The following is a 16,392-nucleotide window of genomic DNA, read 5'->3' on the forward strand; positions in this document are numbered from 1 at the left end:
CACACTTTCTGCCTGAGGATACTGCCTTGCTGTCATCCTCTGATCCAGGACACCTTCTGCCACGCATGTCTCTTGACCCATCATTGCAAGTCAGAGGATGCCCAAAGGGCTAGGTGGTCCTTCTGCTCCAGGACCAGTTGTTCTAGTCCAGGTCCAACTCAGGAATGCGAGCTCCTCTTTCTTGGGCACCTATACTGAAAACTGAACAGGAGCACCCAAATTTCCACAGAATATTGCAAGTCCCTACCCTCACTGCGGGAGGGGCCAGCTCAGCCCCACTGCGGGAAGCTGAAATCCCTTTCATCAGTCACTAGTCACACCCCTATTGATGGAAAGCCTTAATTAACCCCCTTTGCTTTCTGGCCACGCCTACCCCAAGGAGGTCACAGGCACTAATAAGAGGGTATAGTGGGCACAAGTGGTCGGTGGTTATCTTCGGTGTCCAGCCCATACCCCTCTTCCTCCTCCAGCCTGGCAGCTCCAGGGCCTCCTGAGAGGCCTGGCTTCAGAGCTATAGCATGGAAGGGTTAGATAAGGCCAACTTTCTCCCTGGGCCAGGATCTTCTTGACATTCAGAGCAGGTTTGGGTAAAAAAAAAGTGGTCCCATTTCCAGTGGCCCTACAAGTTGAGGTTCCTCTGGAAATGGTTTTGCAGGGCTGTTAGAACTGAGCCAACATTCCGTCGGTACCATAGAGGGATAGGTGAGGTGACCAACTTAAAAGCTTGATGCTTTGGGTACTGGCATAGCCAAACAAAGGCTGTGTGTTAGAGAAGTCCAATGGACTAGATTGGGAGCTGACAGAGGGAAGGAAGGCAAGCAGGTTCTGCAGCCGGATGCGACTGCAAACCACAGGCATAGGCGTTTGTTTGCCCTGGGTCAGGTTGGAGGGATGCTTGCCCTAAAAGCCCATAAAAGACCTCTGCACTAGGTCCTCAAACCCTGAGGACACACCCACCAACCTGACCTTCATTCCTGAGAACATGCAGAGTTCCCACCTCTGTGTGTCACGTGAGTCCCTGAGCCCCTTCCAGCCTCTAGGGCTAACATAATAGACCCTCTCAGGTGATGGCAGAAAAGATATAGGTTCCTCAGGGGACAGTCTCTTCAGATGGTCTCCATGGAGCCCTACCTCCTGCATGGCTTGCCCATGGAGCAATAAGGGCGCCTGGTAAATTTAAATATTCCCAGAAGCGCCAGCCTCAGAGGCAGCCATGTGTCCTTAGTCAACTACTGGCTTCCCAGGGTCATCTTTCTAAATAATAATTGATTACCTCCATACCTGTACATCCTACAGTGTGGCCGGTAATCAAACATGGTTCATTGGAGCCAGCAGGTGTCTCTGCAGATGCTTCAAGGCCTGAAGTTCAGTATTGGCCATGCAGGGACCTTGCTCCACAGGGAAGGAGACAATCCCATGTCTATTCCTCTTTGGCACTATGGATATGAGGCCACCAGTCACTAACCACACTGTTAATTGTAGGAAAAAAAAAAGTAACTCCTTCTGATTGGGAATCAGGGCTCAAGAGCTACTCTAAAGGACAGAGCTCAGGAAAGGCCAGGGTGGAAACTCCAAAGAACCAAAGAGCCTCCCTGTCACCTGTCACCTGAGGGAGGGGACCAGGCTGATCAAGGGTCAAAGGGGCAGCTCCCAGCCCCAACTCTCCCATACTTTCACCATGTGACCTTCAACAAGGCCCTTGGTGACCCTCAGTTTCCAGGTCTATGTAATTATGATGAAAATAGTGTTTTTCCTTCAAAACTGTTGTGAGAGATGCAACAAAAAGAAATGTTAAGGCTGATTAATGACTCACTTATTAAAAGCAGGTACTACACTTGCAAGAACAGGGTCTGGTTCCCAAGATACTATCAGGCAGCTCACAACTGTCTGTCACTCCAGCTCCAGGGGGTCCAATGCCTCTGGCCTCTGTGGGCACTGCCACTCGTGCGCATGCACACACACAACTAAAATATAGGATCCTAGGCCAGGCAGTGGTGGCACACACCTTTAATCCTAGTACTCCGGAGGCAGAGGCAAGTGGATCTCTGTGAGTTCAAGGCCAGCCTGGTCTACAGAACAAGTTCCAGGACAGCTAGGGATACACAAAGAAACCCTGTCTTGAAAAGCACAATAATAATAATAATAATAAAATTTTTAAAAAATAAATATTCACTTTTTGAAATTGAAAATAAAGATCCTGCAGGTCCCTGGTATCTCAGTGGCAAAGTACAACTTCTTCCAGGTCTGTGAGACTAGCTAGGGACACCGCCTGTCCTCGGACATGCTTATTCCTGCCGTGAAAGATGAAGACCAGCACATCCTTTTACTGTTACTATCATTGTAATACAGAGGGCGACACTCTTTATCAAAGTATAACAGTTATTGCTATCGTCCTCTGCCATGTCAAGCAGAGACCCACCCCAAACTGACTCTCTGTTCCTCTGCTCCTCTCCCCACAGTGCCACCAGATGACCCCATCATCCTAGGGGGGCCTGTGATCAGCCTTCGGGCGGGGGACCCTCTCAACCTGACCTGCCACGCGGATAATGCCAAGCCCGCAGCTTCCATCATCTGGCTGCGCAAAGGAGAGGTCATCAACGGGGCCACCTACTCCAAGGTGTGCGGGAGGAGGAGATGGGGATGGGAGATGGGCAGTGGGACAGGGAGGCAAGGGTGGAGGGGTCGGGCACATGGGGACCAGCTTTGTCTTCCTCCGTGTGGAAGAGCCTCTGTTGTCTCGCTCTCTCCCTGTGTTTTGTTTGTTTGTTTTATTGGTCACTTTAGTTCTCAGACTGTTTCTTCCACTAGCCTCCCTGCTTCTACCCCCTCATCTTACCCCCTGACTAGCATAATTATATGTAAAAAACCCTAGAGCAAGATACGGTCAGAAGAGCAGACTTGAGGCAGAAGTAACCGGGCCTAGAGTTGCCACAGCTATTACATGCTCCCCTGAATAACTGTGTGTGCCACCCCCAAAACTCCTGTGTTGAAACCGTAAGCTCCAAGAGAGTGGAAATGGAGCTTTGGAAGGTGGTTATGTCATGAGGATGGTGCTTTCATGATTGGAATTAGTGACCTTATAAAAGAGGGCCAAGAGAAAAGAACTCTGTCCTTTCCACCATGGGCGGACATTGTAAGACGTTGGCCACTTACAATGTTGTTTGGCCCTTGCCATTCACAGTCAGTCTGCCCTGTCTTGGGCTTCCTAGCCTCCAGGACTGTAAGAAATGAACGTCTGTGGTTCTGCTGCTGTCCGGCTTACAGTTGTTTGTTTTTCTTTGTTTGTTGTTGCTTAAAGAGTCTGACTTGAAAAACTTTTTTTTTTCAGAAAATATAGTAAGTTAATTTTTTAGTATATTTCTCCCAAGTGTTGTATGGACTGTACCCATGCTAACAAATTATGCATTGTTCATCTGCAGTTCAAAGTTAATAGGCCATCCTGTGTTTTAATTTGCAAAATCTGGCCTGTTTTCCATGGCTGCCTAATGAGATGCCAGAACAGGGACCCAGAAGGGCTAATCTAAGCTTCGTGCCCTGATGTACTTGCCTATGGACCTGCCTCTAGCTCACACAGTAGCACCCGGAACCGGCCCCTGTGGGACTCTTTGACTTTGTTTTTCTGTCTTTTATAATGTTTTGACAGCTTGCGGTCTCAAAGACCCTGGGATATGAAGCCGACCCAGGTTAACAAGTCCCCAGAAAGAGTTAACTTACTGTTCACTCTTTGGCCCATCTAGAGGCCACAGCCCCATACTCGCCTTTGTCTGCCTCCTGGAGTCTGGAGTGGTATCTCCACAACCAGGAATCAGAAACGGCAGATCCCTCTACAGCCCAGAGCCCACTATTGCTAGTCAAGCTAACCAACCCTAAAGCTGTGTGGCTCCTACCCTGCCTCCCATCCCTTTCCCCACAAACCACAGCAGAGGTTCATCACACACACGCCCTCCACTCCCAGTGGCCCTGTATGGAATGGTTTGCCATGACCCTCCTCTTGGGGACTGTGAATAGCAATCCATCTCTGCAATGGCGATGGCTTCCTCGTTTGTTGGCCTCACTGTCCATGAATATGGTCAGAAATAACCACTGCCACACACTACCCCAGGAGACTTTTATGCAGGCCCAAGCGGGGTTTACATCTTGCAGAATCTTCAAGATGAAGGAGACCTTTGGGGGGCCACTGATCCAAACTCTTCTGTCTAAAGACAGAAAATAGACTTTGAAGGGAACTGTCTGTCCTAGGCGCACCAGGTCGAGAACCAATGTGTCCCTTCACCTAGACTTTCTTTCTCGGCCTCTCCCAGAACAGGCTCAGATCTCTATGGGTCCCAAGAATACCACCAGAGGCTAAATCAGAGGACCAGGCAAAGCAGCCTCCCGGTTCTGAGGTTGGGGAGTAATCTTTCAGGGCCCTGATTAAGTGTCTTCTGTTTCAGAGGGTGTTAAGACACATGTTTGTTCTTTAGTTCAGATGTCCAGCTGGCTCCTCCCCATGGGCCCTACAAAGAAAAAACAAAAACGACTTTCCCATCCACAGAGGATGTAAAGAAAGCCTTTTCTATTCTAAGGACAGTTCCTTCCCATCCCAAGCTGACTAGAATGCCAACGGCGGCCGATCAAAGTTTGGCTTACCGCACAGTTCCTGGGGCCAGATCCCCAAACAAATGGTTTCTCTTAGACCTGAATCCACCCTAGGAACAATGTTTTCTCTTGGGAGATAAATCTTCCGCTCACATCCTGCCTGGGTGGAGCCACACTGTGAGGACGTTAGGAAAGGCAAACACACCCGCCCAGGAGCCACGATCATCCAGAGGAGCCTGGGAAGGAAGAGAAGGGTGAGGGTGTTCCTACGTCGAATGTGTCTGTCCATGGTGGCTCTGAAGCTGGGCCAGCCTGACCCACCCAGGATATACAAACAGAAGGAGACTTGACTCATCTAGTGAAGGCAGGGGTCAAGGTCACTCTATGAGACCAATTCCAGGCTAACCTACTCAGAAGGCCCACACAATGGGTGCCTCAGCAAGCCTGGCACACTGCCTTTCTGGAAAGGATACCGTGTGCCCGTCCTTGCCCAGTTCCACTCCCATTCTGACTGCCACAAAGGGAATGGCAGCCAAGCCAGACGCCAGTCCCTGCCAGGCCCTGCTCTCTGTAACTCCAGGCAACTTATTTCCTGGGCTCAGTTTCCTCCTCTGAACATGAAAGCGTGGGGAGAGACACTCAGGAAGGGCTCCAGCTACCACAAGCTGTAAACCCATGGATTGGATCTCAGTGCAACAGCAAGCATTCCAACATAGAGCTATAGGCCCAAGCTGAGGAGCTGTCAGAAACTGACCCCCACCCCACCCCATCTTCTCCCAGAAACACAGTCCAGGCCATTCCTTCTCCAGAATGCAAAGACAATTGTCACCAGCCAAACAGTATTTCTGGCTTAGTTACAAAGGCAGAAACATCATAGGAAGACAGAGAATACACAAGTACACACCCACAACCACTCAAACACAGTCCACAGCGAAGTCCCCAGGAAGCAGCCGTGACTGATTTGGACCTAAGAACTTCAGCATTTGCCACACAGTGGCAGTTAAGTCCACTGATGCTGGGTGGCCTAAATGTGAGTCCGGCCTCCGCCACCCTTCTAGCTAAACTTTCCATGTCTGTCTCATCTGCATGCTGAGCACATCGTTAGCACTTGGGACGGCTGGGGACACAACCAAGAAACCTTCCCGGCAGACTGAGCCGTTGGGACCGTCACCGGTCCTCTGGGTCCTCACAGCTGGCCATTTGCATCTTCTAGATGCTGTGGCAGAGTCCAAACAGCAGGCCACAGAGTCCTGCAGGCTGGGCTCCCATCACGTCATAACGTCGCCTTAATTGCTCTGCCTCAGTTTCCCCAGCTGCAAAGTGGGGATGATGATAATAACATGACCACTTGTTAGAGTTATTGTAGGACTAAAAAGAAATCACACACCAAAGTTCCTCATAGGACTGGTGAGACGGCTCGGCAGGCAAAAGCAATTGCCGTCAAGCCTGGCTACTCAAGCGCCATTAACAGGACTCACATGGTAAAAGGAGAGAAGGATTACCCACAAGTCGTTCTCTGACCTCCATCGTGCACAGTATGGCATGTGTGCATGTACACGTAATACACAAACACACACATGAATGTAAACTGCTTACTTTGTTTTGTTCTGGGACAGGGTCTCACTACGTAGCCCTGACCAGCCCGACCCTTACCTTGCAGACCAAGCTAGTCTTGAACTTAGAGAGATCTGCTTGCCTCTGCCTGCCCAGGACTAGGGCTCAAGGTGTATACCAGCGCCAAGATGCCCGGCAATTCTGTCATAGTTCCTTGTACGGAGGATGGAAGAGTGGAAGGACTCTGCATCAGCGATTTTTCTCACTGTTGCAACGAAAATGCCTAACAAAAACAACTTAAAGAAGGAAGGTTTATTCTGCCTCGGAGCTTGAGGGTAGCGTTCACTACCTATAGTAGCAAACTGTAGGGGAGGATAGACCTGTGGGGGAAGGCATGGCAGCTGGAGCGGGAAGCTGTTCGTGTTGTGGCCCTGTCTACCTAGCATGCACTGCAGAGCTTGTCCCTGTGGTCCAGTGCTCACATGAGTCGCTGGACCGCTGGACCGTGCTGCAACTATACCCGCTGCTTGCCAGATCTGCTGAAAGAAGAGGGGGATGGGAAGGGCTGCCTCTCTCCCCGTCACTTCATGGACACACTGTCTAGGGAATCTGGGGACAGCTGGGATTCTCCCTTGTTCCTCCTGCTTCTCTGGGCCTGACACAAAAATGGATGTCACGGGGCACGCGTCTAAAATGCCAGCCAATCTGCAAACCCTGGGAGGGAGGAACAGGTGATAAAAATGGAAGACGAGCACGGGCTTAGCCGGAAGGAAGGGAAACCTTTCCTGGGCGCTCTCTTCCCACTTCTGCTACTCCCCAGGGAGGGTGACGAGGCTCTGACCTGCTAGGGGCCACAGAGAAAACGCTGTTGTCTTAGGAGATACAGCCATCCATCCCCACGCCTTTGTTTACTCCACTCTCAGGCTACCTGCCTACTCCAGGGGCCGTCAGCCTGCCACCCCTGGTCTCCATTGGGCCTGGGCTAAGAGCTTGCTCAGGAAAGGAATGCTGGCTCACATCCCCAGCCCTCACTCTCTGTGCTACACGGTGTCTCCTCCAGTCACCCCATTACACTGTGTTCAGTCTGTCAAATTTGGAGGTCCAGAGTCTCTACCCTATTCTATGTCATGTGATAGCCACCTCTACTCACCTTTCCTATGAAAGCATCTCTTCTAGCCCTAGGGCAGAGGTTATATGCAGGGTCTCAGGCAAATGACACTGTACAGACTTATATTATACATGTATGTGACTCCTATTCAGTCTAGATAACAACAGACCTATATGGACCCTCAAGTGTCTATAAAAGGGGAAACAGAAAAATGATTTAAAAACAAAAAGACACAGCAGGTGGGGGAGGTGGGTGGGGAGGGAAAAGAGAGAAGGCCTTGTTGCCAGGCAATCAGGCCTGCTCAAGGCCTCTCCAGGCTGTTTGCATATCAATGAGCAGCACATATTTAGCGCCAAAGTTGGGGCACCCACACACTGCATTGCCTTCAGGCTGCCCATCTCTGAGGGCTCAGCCCTGTTTTCTACCTCTCAGCAGAGGCCCTGAGAGGGTTGGAAGGATCTGCCACCTACGCTGGGCAACTGCCCCAAGAGTGTTCCCAGCCCCCAGAGTCCAGCCTCTCAGGCCAGTGCTGAGAATCCAAATGCCAATTCAGTGACCTCAGGACTGGAACAGTGAGGTTGCGGGCACCAGAGCCAGTTCTGTTCAGATGGGCACCCGGAGCCTCGTATCCTCACTGAAGCCCGCGAGAGAGTTCCTTAGACGCAGTTACTGGGCAGAAGCCTGTGAACACCCACAAACAGAGGTGGGCACACACACGCAGGAGAGAGGTGGAAATCCACTCTCGGAGAACTATGCTCCGAAGTATTCTTTCCTGGCCACACGATGCTGTCAATGCAAGATCCACAGCTTTCACCTTAAAGGGAATAAGAGATGGTTTATTTTGGAGCCATTTTGAGCAACCATGGGCCAGGGACATTGATTTCAGTTACCCCAGATTTTTAATTCCAACATGAAATCAGTTTCATGAAGTTTTTATAGTTTCAACAGAATAAAGACAGTCACAAATGAAGGTAAGTTTAAAATGAAGGCAAATGACTTTGGTGGGTGCATCAGAGAGGTAGGCACAGTAAGATGGGTATACTTCTCTATAGGCCAAAGATGTTATCTTAGCTTTTGGGTTGGAAACTAGTGGTCTGCTAAGTTAACAGATTCTAAAAAGTTTATCTATTAGTCCCAGGATATTAGTTCTGACACAGAGCGGCTGTTCCGGAGGGCTAGAATCTCTCCACCATACTGAAATGCAATCAGTCTCTGCAGACACTGCTGACTTTCAGGAATTTAGTTCACAATGCCTATATGTTGTATATATGCCCAGTCCTGGCCCCTATCGGTTGGTATGCCAACAAGGGGCAGATTGCTGTAGATCATCAAAATCTCGTCAATAAGCCTGGGTCCAGAGTCTGATGCCACATTAATGCCCACCATGCTCCAATGGTGAGTCAAGAAACTAGAGACACCGTTATAACCCACGCCAAGCCCCAACCCCAGAGCTGATTTGCACGCTAGTGGAAGCCTCAGTGCCTGAGGTGTGACCCCAGAGCCAGACTCCCTGAGGAGAAGAGGAGGGGAGAGAAGTGAGGGGCACAGGGGTGAGAGAGGCAGGGAAGCCGGTCTCTGATAAGAATCAGCAAATGATAGACAATCCCACTTGGATGCCACCTTCAAGTCCACCAAAGCTCAAGACCTCATTTGCATATAGGAAAGGTGATACAGAAGACTCACAAAGGAGGAACAAAGCAAAAGATAAAAGAAGGAAGAATTTCAAAAGGGAATGCGGGAAGGGGAGCATTGGGCAAGGGGGCCCTGGATGCATCTGTCTACTCCCCATTCAAATACAAAACTCAAGATCGTCTATGGGAAGGAAATCACACTTAATCAAGGGTCAGCCCTGAAAAGATGGAGGGGACTGTCATCTTCAGAGTGTCACCTTAAGAAGCACAGGCACATGAAAGGCCTTTTTAGAGATGGAAAGGAAACACCATGGGACAGTGGGCAAAAATGCTATGCTCTGAGCAGGGTTCTGCTCTTGAAGCCAGCGTGGGCATCCTGGATCTTTGGGCATACATCTTGGTTTCCTACGATGTAAACCTCACAGCCATTTACTAACTTTGCCAGAGCTGATGCCCAGGACCAGAATAGGAATATGTCACCCGCGCCCATTCTGGGGACATCCAAAGATCACCAGACGTTCTGGGTTCTATCAGGCTAAAGAAACATCATAATCATTTGGGCGCATTATTCTTTGGGATTTAGGGTACAGTGCAAAGGGAAAGGCCATAGAAAGGGGCTCTGCCCAGAACCACTCCCCCCACGGAGCCCACAAGGTACGCTCATGGCCACCTCATGGCCACCTCGCACCCCTCTGGGCTTGGAGTCTCTGACTTCCCTCCCCATAGTCATTCCACAGCTGTGTCTGCAGATCTGCCTGAGGGGCCGACAGACACAGCCCTTCTCCGCGGGGCTGCTGCCCAGGCTCTGAGTTCTTTCGAGAACTGGGGGCCAAGGCCAGGTACGCAGACGGCCTCCTACGCCGTGGTTTGCTACTGGGACATTCGCCTTCTCCTCATTTTCGTTTTTGTTTAATGAACACATCTTCCTTTTTTTCTCTAATTAGGTGGAACAAACAACTTGAACCAGAATTTTTATTTCCCAGAAAAGCACCCGCCTGGACACAGTAAATATGTCATTAATCATCATTCCGAGGCGGAAGAACACGCTGGGCTAGGGAGGAGGAAAAGCAGTCAGAAGGCCTAATTAGAGCTAGGCCTCCCTGCTCTCTCCTACCCCCACCCTCAGAGCCCCACTCCCACCACCAAGCCCAGGGCCCAGCCCTTGGAGGGGTGCTTGGCTGAGTCAAACTTATGTAAATGTCCCTCGTTAGCACCTCAGAAAAAAAAGGAAAGGATATAGAGGAACAATACACACCCTATCTCCTCCCCTTCCCCCCCCTCCTCCCCCATTCTACCCGGAGGTCTTATTTTCATCCAGGAAATTGTTCTTATTATCGCTTAGCTATTTATAGAGGTGACGAGGTCTGCTGAGCAGCCCCAAGACAATGTGGTAATAGGGTGCAGGCTGTAGCTCCCTCCACACGCTGGCTTTGGTTTGGGGCTAAAATACACCCCCATCAAACCCTATTCTGGGACCACCAGTTGTGCCTCTGGCCCAGAAGCTGATCTGCAGACCATAGGCTACTAAGACTGGCCCTTGGATCAGGCCACACCCCTCTCACTAGCCCCTCTGCACATGGTTAAGACCAACACCCCTCCTGCCAGGACAGAAAGTACTGGAAGGCTTCAAGCCCCAGAGCTTACATCTGGCCAGCTGTAAAATTACAAGAGAAAGTGCGAGGCCGCTCTGTTATAGACTGGCTTGACCTACAGTAGAAACCACTTACCCAGAGGCTCACAGTAGGCTCTACACATCCCAGAGGCCACAAGCTTGGCCCCACGTTAAGAAGGGCCACACTGAGCTGAGGACACAGAAGATGACCGCAGCCGTGAGCTGCTGTCAACTTGCTCAGTCACTGGCCTTTGCAGGACTCAATCACTGTGTTGCCAGCTGTATGGCCCAGGTCAGGAATATCAGTGTCCGTCCTCGGGGTACCTACTCTTAAGTGTGAGTCCCAGCAGTTCACTTTGAACTCAGCATTGACTTACAAAATACAGACGATGTTTCTTCCTTGCAACAAATCTGGCAACGAGAAAAAAAGCCATCGTTATTTTAGGAGAGTTGTTCAGCAAGTAGAGTCACCCATTCCTTGGTTCCCGTCCAGGTAAAACAAGGTTGCATCCTTCCCTGTAGGATGAAAAGTTTCTTCCTAGAGGGGACATCTTTAAGTCTGAACAGACTCCAGTGCCACCCGCCATGGCCCCTCTGCCTGCATTCTTTGTCCCTCTGTGTGCCTGCCTATCTTAATGAGTTCCAAAGTGATGGGGAAATCTCTGGAAAGAGGGACAGAAAAGTGAAGGGGGTGGTAGCCATAGGGGAGGAACCAGTTACCGGATAGCACTAGGCTTCAAGAAGAGAAAGCAAAGACTCAAGGCTTATGCTCATGTCTTGGTGCAGCCGTAGCACGGCACCACAACTTGGTGCTTACTGCACTGTTGGGGCTGTTGAGGCTAACAGGTCTGAAGCCAAGCTGCCAACCAGGCTGTGCTACTTCAGGGGTGCAGAGACCTTCCTGGTCTCTCCTGGCAGCTCCCAGCATTCCTTGGTTAGTAGAAGGTGCATCCTAACCTCTGTCTTCATCTTGACAAAGGCTGCCTAAGTTGTGTCTTTTCCTGTACCCAGGGTGGTCTCATCTCAAAATCCTTAACTAACGAATCAGCAAATGAATCCCTCTTCTCCAACGGGGTAGACACCAATGTCAGAGGGCAAGGTCCACCCACTGCAGAATCCTGGTACTCCTTCGACCACTACCACTCAAGCAGGTGTTTGGTAGTTTTGCTGCCTGGATGAGCCTTGCCCATGTCCTCCCTTGTCAGACAGAAAGCGCTGGCACCCGCCATGCTGTGGTGTGGAGGAGATTTAATGAGATCAGGAAGTGCAAAGATTTGGGAAGGTGCGATCCTTCCATGGGGAGATAATCAAAGGCAGGTAGTGCACACAGACTGCTGATGTCCTACCTGAGCCTGCTCTTAACTCCTTCTCTCTGTCTACTGCAACCCTTCCCCTTGCTTGCTGTGGATCTAGAGTCACCAACATCAGGGGTAGAGCACAGAAACCAGTTAAGTTCTAAGGAGCACCTACCTACCCAAGGTCCTGGCTTCCATTCAGCTAAGCCTGGTTTCTGCTGAGCTTTTGAGTTGCAAGTATGGGCTGTTTTTCACACAGCAAGGCAATCTCTCTAGTTCCTTTCTTTTTCTTCCACCATCCAGCATTCAACCAGGTCAAGACTGTAAGGGAACTCCCCCAGGTCTGAATGGAGCCTGGAGCCCCGATCTCCTGAGCCAACCTTACCAACACTGGCCATCCACAGATCTCTGTTCTCTGACCGGAGGTCTGTCTTTCCTTCCCGGGCCATCTCAGTGCAGTAACACAAGACTTTCTATTCCTTCACCACCTCTCTCCCCAGACTCTGCTTCGCGATGGCAAACGTGAGAGCATTGTCAGCACCCTCTTCATCTCCCCGGGAGACGTAGAAAATGGGCAGAGTATTGTGTGTCGAGCCACCAACAAAGCCATCCCTGGAGGAAAGGAGACCTCAGTCACCATAGACATCCAGCGTGAGTACCGACAGACGCAGTCCAGCCCGGCCAGGCTCAGGGTTGGAACCACCCCATGTGAATGTGTGTGCGTGCGTATATGCAGGTGCACAGAGGCCAGAAGACGGCAACTGGTGTTCTTCTCTACCAACGTGGCCTATTCCTTTGAGGCAACTTCTCTCCCTGAGCCTGGGTCTTATGTTTCCTATGGCAGCCTAATGGAGTGTATTAGCTCCAACCATCCTCAGTTCTCTGTCCCCCTTGAAGCTGGGATTATACATGGATGTGGGATGCCCACCTGCTATGTGGTGCTAGGATCCAAAAGTTCATCCTCGTGATGGCAGAGCAAGTGGTTTCTAACTACTGAGCCATCTCTCCAGTTCCCTAAAGCTGATGGATTTAAAAACGCTTTCTCACGGCCCTGACGAATTTTGGGCTTCCATGTGCTCCGCTCTCCAGAGTTATGGCATCTATGGGAACCGTGTCTTAGGGTTCTCAGTCTGCTTTCACAGCCAGAGGGCAGAAGTTCCCTCTTGGTGACACAAATCCTAAGTGACAACCTTTAAAGTACAGAGGGAAGAAGAGATATTTGTTAAGTATTGGGTAGGGTCCAAACATCCCGCCAAAACAGCAGCGTTCTGGGGAAGGCTCTACTTTCCACTGTGTTGCCATTTTCTATGAACAAACCTTCACCCCCCACCCTTCTGCACTCAGAGACAGTGGAAGCAGAGAGTTCTTACCAAGCCCGGGGCTAGGGAGATCAAAGAAGCGGGAGAGAAAGACCTAAGGCAATGCTCCTTATCCCCTGGCCCTGATCCAACCCTGGGTCTTAGCACCACCTAGCCAGCAGATGAACAGCTGTGGCTAGAGCAAAGCCCGGCTCTAGAAAAAAGGTAAGACGCACGCTAGCTCGGCATGTGGTCCAGCATCCAGAATGGATCCATCACCATGGACTAGTTCAGCATGTGATCCAGCATCCAGACCAGATCTGTCACCATGAGCTAGGTGGCTCTAACCTTGTCACTTCACTCTGATAATTCCAGTTTCTTGTCTGATTTGCTGATGTCATCCAAGGTCTCTTCTTATTCTAGGAGCAATCAAAGCTGAGAGCTCCTTCTCACACACACAAACCAAATCTGGGGGAAGTGGGTGTGGGAGACAATAAGTGTCTAAGTTCCTTGCTTCCTGCCTGCCATTTGGGACACTGTGGCATTCCTGTCCTGTTCCATAGCCACACCCAGGCAGGAGGCTGTGCCAGCTACAGAGTCCCATGCAAACACAATTGGCTCCCCTGGACAGAAGCACAGAGAAGCAACATTTCTACTCCAGACCACTGTCCACTGCCCCATGAGAAGGTAGTGGCAAGGCTGTCATCATATAGGCCAGTAGATGATGGTGCACACCTTTAATCCTAGCACTTGGGAGGCAGAGGCTGGTGGATCTCTGAGCTTGAGGCCAGTCTGGTCTGCAGCCAGGGCTACACAGAGAAACTTTGTCTCAAAAAAAAAAATAGAAGAATGTCATCATAATAGCATCCCATGTACCTTCAAATACATCCGCCCTCCTTACGCACTCCAGACAGAGGGCTGGTTGGCCTGGCTACATGGATAAGAGGGTTGTACCTGAAATGATGCAGGAATGAGGCCAACATGAGGCTTAGACCCAGGCATCAGGCTTCTTGGCTGGGATCCTGCCAATGCAGTACAAAACAGCAATTGGGGTCCAATATCCTCCTGGTTTGACTTCAGGCTTTGCCAGTACTGATTGGCCTCATTAGTGAATTGGTTTGGGCCTCGGTTTCTTCATCAATGCATGAAGAGGATCACATCTACCTGCCTCTTAAGGTCGCAGTTCAGTGACATCATTCATGCAACCACGAGCACTGAACGCAGCACATTCTGATTAAAGTACAGGCTGTGGTTGACATCCACAGTGACAGGTGTTTGGTGGCCCTTCCCCAGATGTCATCAGGCCCATCCATTAGACCCTAGCTGGGAGGTTTTTCCTAACAAGAAAAAGCCCAGCCCTTCTCCATGCCTCCCTCCTCCTCCCCCGCCTCTCCTTCCTTCTCCTCAGATCCACTTGCTCATTCAGTGAGCATCCCACTGTTTGCAGTGGACACCACAGGCTGGATCTGAGCCGCCTTTGCAAACCTGCTCATTTTCTCAGTCAACCACGAAGTCTCCAAACTCAGCAAAAGCACATTTGTTGTTTGTTTCCCTTGGTCTTTATATGTTACCCAACGGAAGACAAAGCCCCCAGATTGAGTAATGGGAGAGAAAACGCAACACCCCCAAAGCCTCACCACATCTGGACTCTGTCCAGCTGCCAAGTTTCAAACGATGTGCTCTAAAATCACTGAGTCATGAAGTTTGTCTCTGCTCCCCCACACTTTCTCTGAAAATGCACATGTGCATGTTCACACACACACACACACACACACACACACACACACACACACAGGTTGCTGATGGAAACACTAACAGACTCTCAGCTGTAACATCTGTTCAGTGTGATCTCAGTTCCACCCTCCTGCAAGTTACGCATCCGACATCTCAAGTGGGACTAAAATCATGTTTAATAGTTGGGTATGACATAAACTATTTATACCTCTGAAATTTGGCAGACTCCTAGAAATGCATGTCATGCACATCCTGAGGAGAGGGATGGAAACAGGGGCATGGTATCCCTGGATCTAGGGGTAGAGATGGAAGTGAAACTGAGTGGAGTAGAACCTCCTAGGTCTTTTCTCCCGAGGCCTTGGGGACCAAGGGTGCCGCAAAGAGTGAGGGAAGAAGCCGAAGAGGCATCTACAGAGTGAACTGATAACGGTGTGAGAGTCCAGCAAGTGAGGACCCGAGAAAAGTCCTCCAGTGGGTACGCGCTCCATCTTCTCGCTTCCCAAGGGATCATCACTTTGTAAAGAACACCAGGTGAAGGATGAGCCTTTGGAAGGTTGCCCCTGAGCTCCACGAAGGGTTTCTACAGATTTTTGAATAGACATCATCATCTCAAACAAGAGTTAGACTGAGATCACCTATAGCCCACCAAGACTGGATTTCATAATGGGAGGCTAGCAATGCACAGGAATCCTGACAGCAGCCAGCAAACCCCTCTGGCCAAACTTCCTTACCAGGAGGCATGGTCAGTTAGCCTGCTTACTCTGCATAGGACCCTGGAATTCCTGAGTCAGCCTTGCCTCAGAAGCTGCTGGGAAACCACTGGGAAGATGCTACAGGACTTGCAGGGGGAGGGGCAATAACTCTAAGAAGTGGAAAGAGAGACCTCATGGTGGTCCCTTGCCACAGCGAGCCCTTGAATCTCACTTTGAAAATCGAAATTGAGGTGGACGAAATAGCTAACTGTATTACTCAGCTTCCCACTATTATAGCAAATAGAAGAGACGACAGTAAAGGGGTAAAAAAGTTCATTTCAGTTCACAGTTTGGGATGAGCCACTTCATAATCAGAGCCTTGTTGCCTTGGGGAGGGGTGGTAGAGAGAGCACATCCTGGATGGAGTGTGTGCTCTAGCAGAAGTGCTCACTTGAGGGCCAGGGAACAAGGGGAAAGGAAGAGACTAGGAGCCCACAAGACCTCTCCTAGACTTCCACAGCCTCGGCCCCCTCAAAGCTTCCAATCCCCCCTCAATAACAAGTCATTAACCCATGACCCTGGGGATGGGAGGGGGCTTGAGTTCCATGCTATAGTACCATGATGTTCAGATAAAAAGGTACACAGACCAGCTGCTCCTGTACCAGAGTAGATACTCTCTTTCTCTGTGTGTGTGTCTATGTATCTGTTTCTCTCTGTCTGTCTTTCTGTATGTCTGTGTCTATCTATCTATCTATCTATCTATCTATCTATCTATCTATCTATCTATCTATCGATCTATCTATCATCTATCTGCCTATCTGTCTGTCTTGTGTACATGTGTGTGTAACTCTCTGTATGTCTGTGTGTGTGTGTGCTTGTGTGTGTGTATC

General features: G+C 50.2%; 1 protein-coding gene across 1 annotated transcript in view; it reads left to right on the plus strand.

Annotated features, from left to right (window-relative positions):
* Kirrel3 (kirre like nephrin family adhesion molecule 3) overlaps positions 1-16,392 on the plus strand; it is a 128,379-nt gene that overhangs the window by 84,323 nt on the left and 27,664 nt on the right. Inside the window, exons 5-6 of the mRNA XM_042054703.1 lie at positions 2,460-2,617; positions 12,279-12,429. Of these exons, the coding sequence (XP_041910637.1) occupies positions 2,460-2,617; positions 12,279-12,429 (309 nt within the window). The remainder of the gene's footprint in view (positions 1-2,459; positions 2,618-12,278; positions 12,430-16,392) is intronic.

Source organism: Arvicola amphibius, chromosome 3 (assembly GCF_903992535.2).
Source record: "Arvicola amphibius chromosome 3, mArvAmp1.2, whole genome shotgun sequence".
Taxonomy (NCBI): Eukaryota; Metazoa; Chordata; class Mammalia; order Rodentia; family Cricetidae; genus Arvicola; species Arvicola amphibius.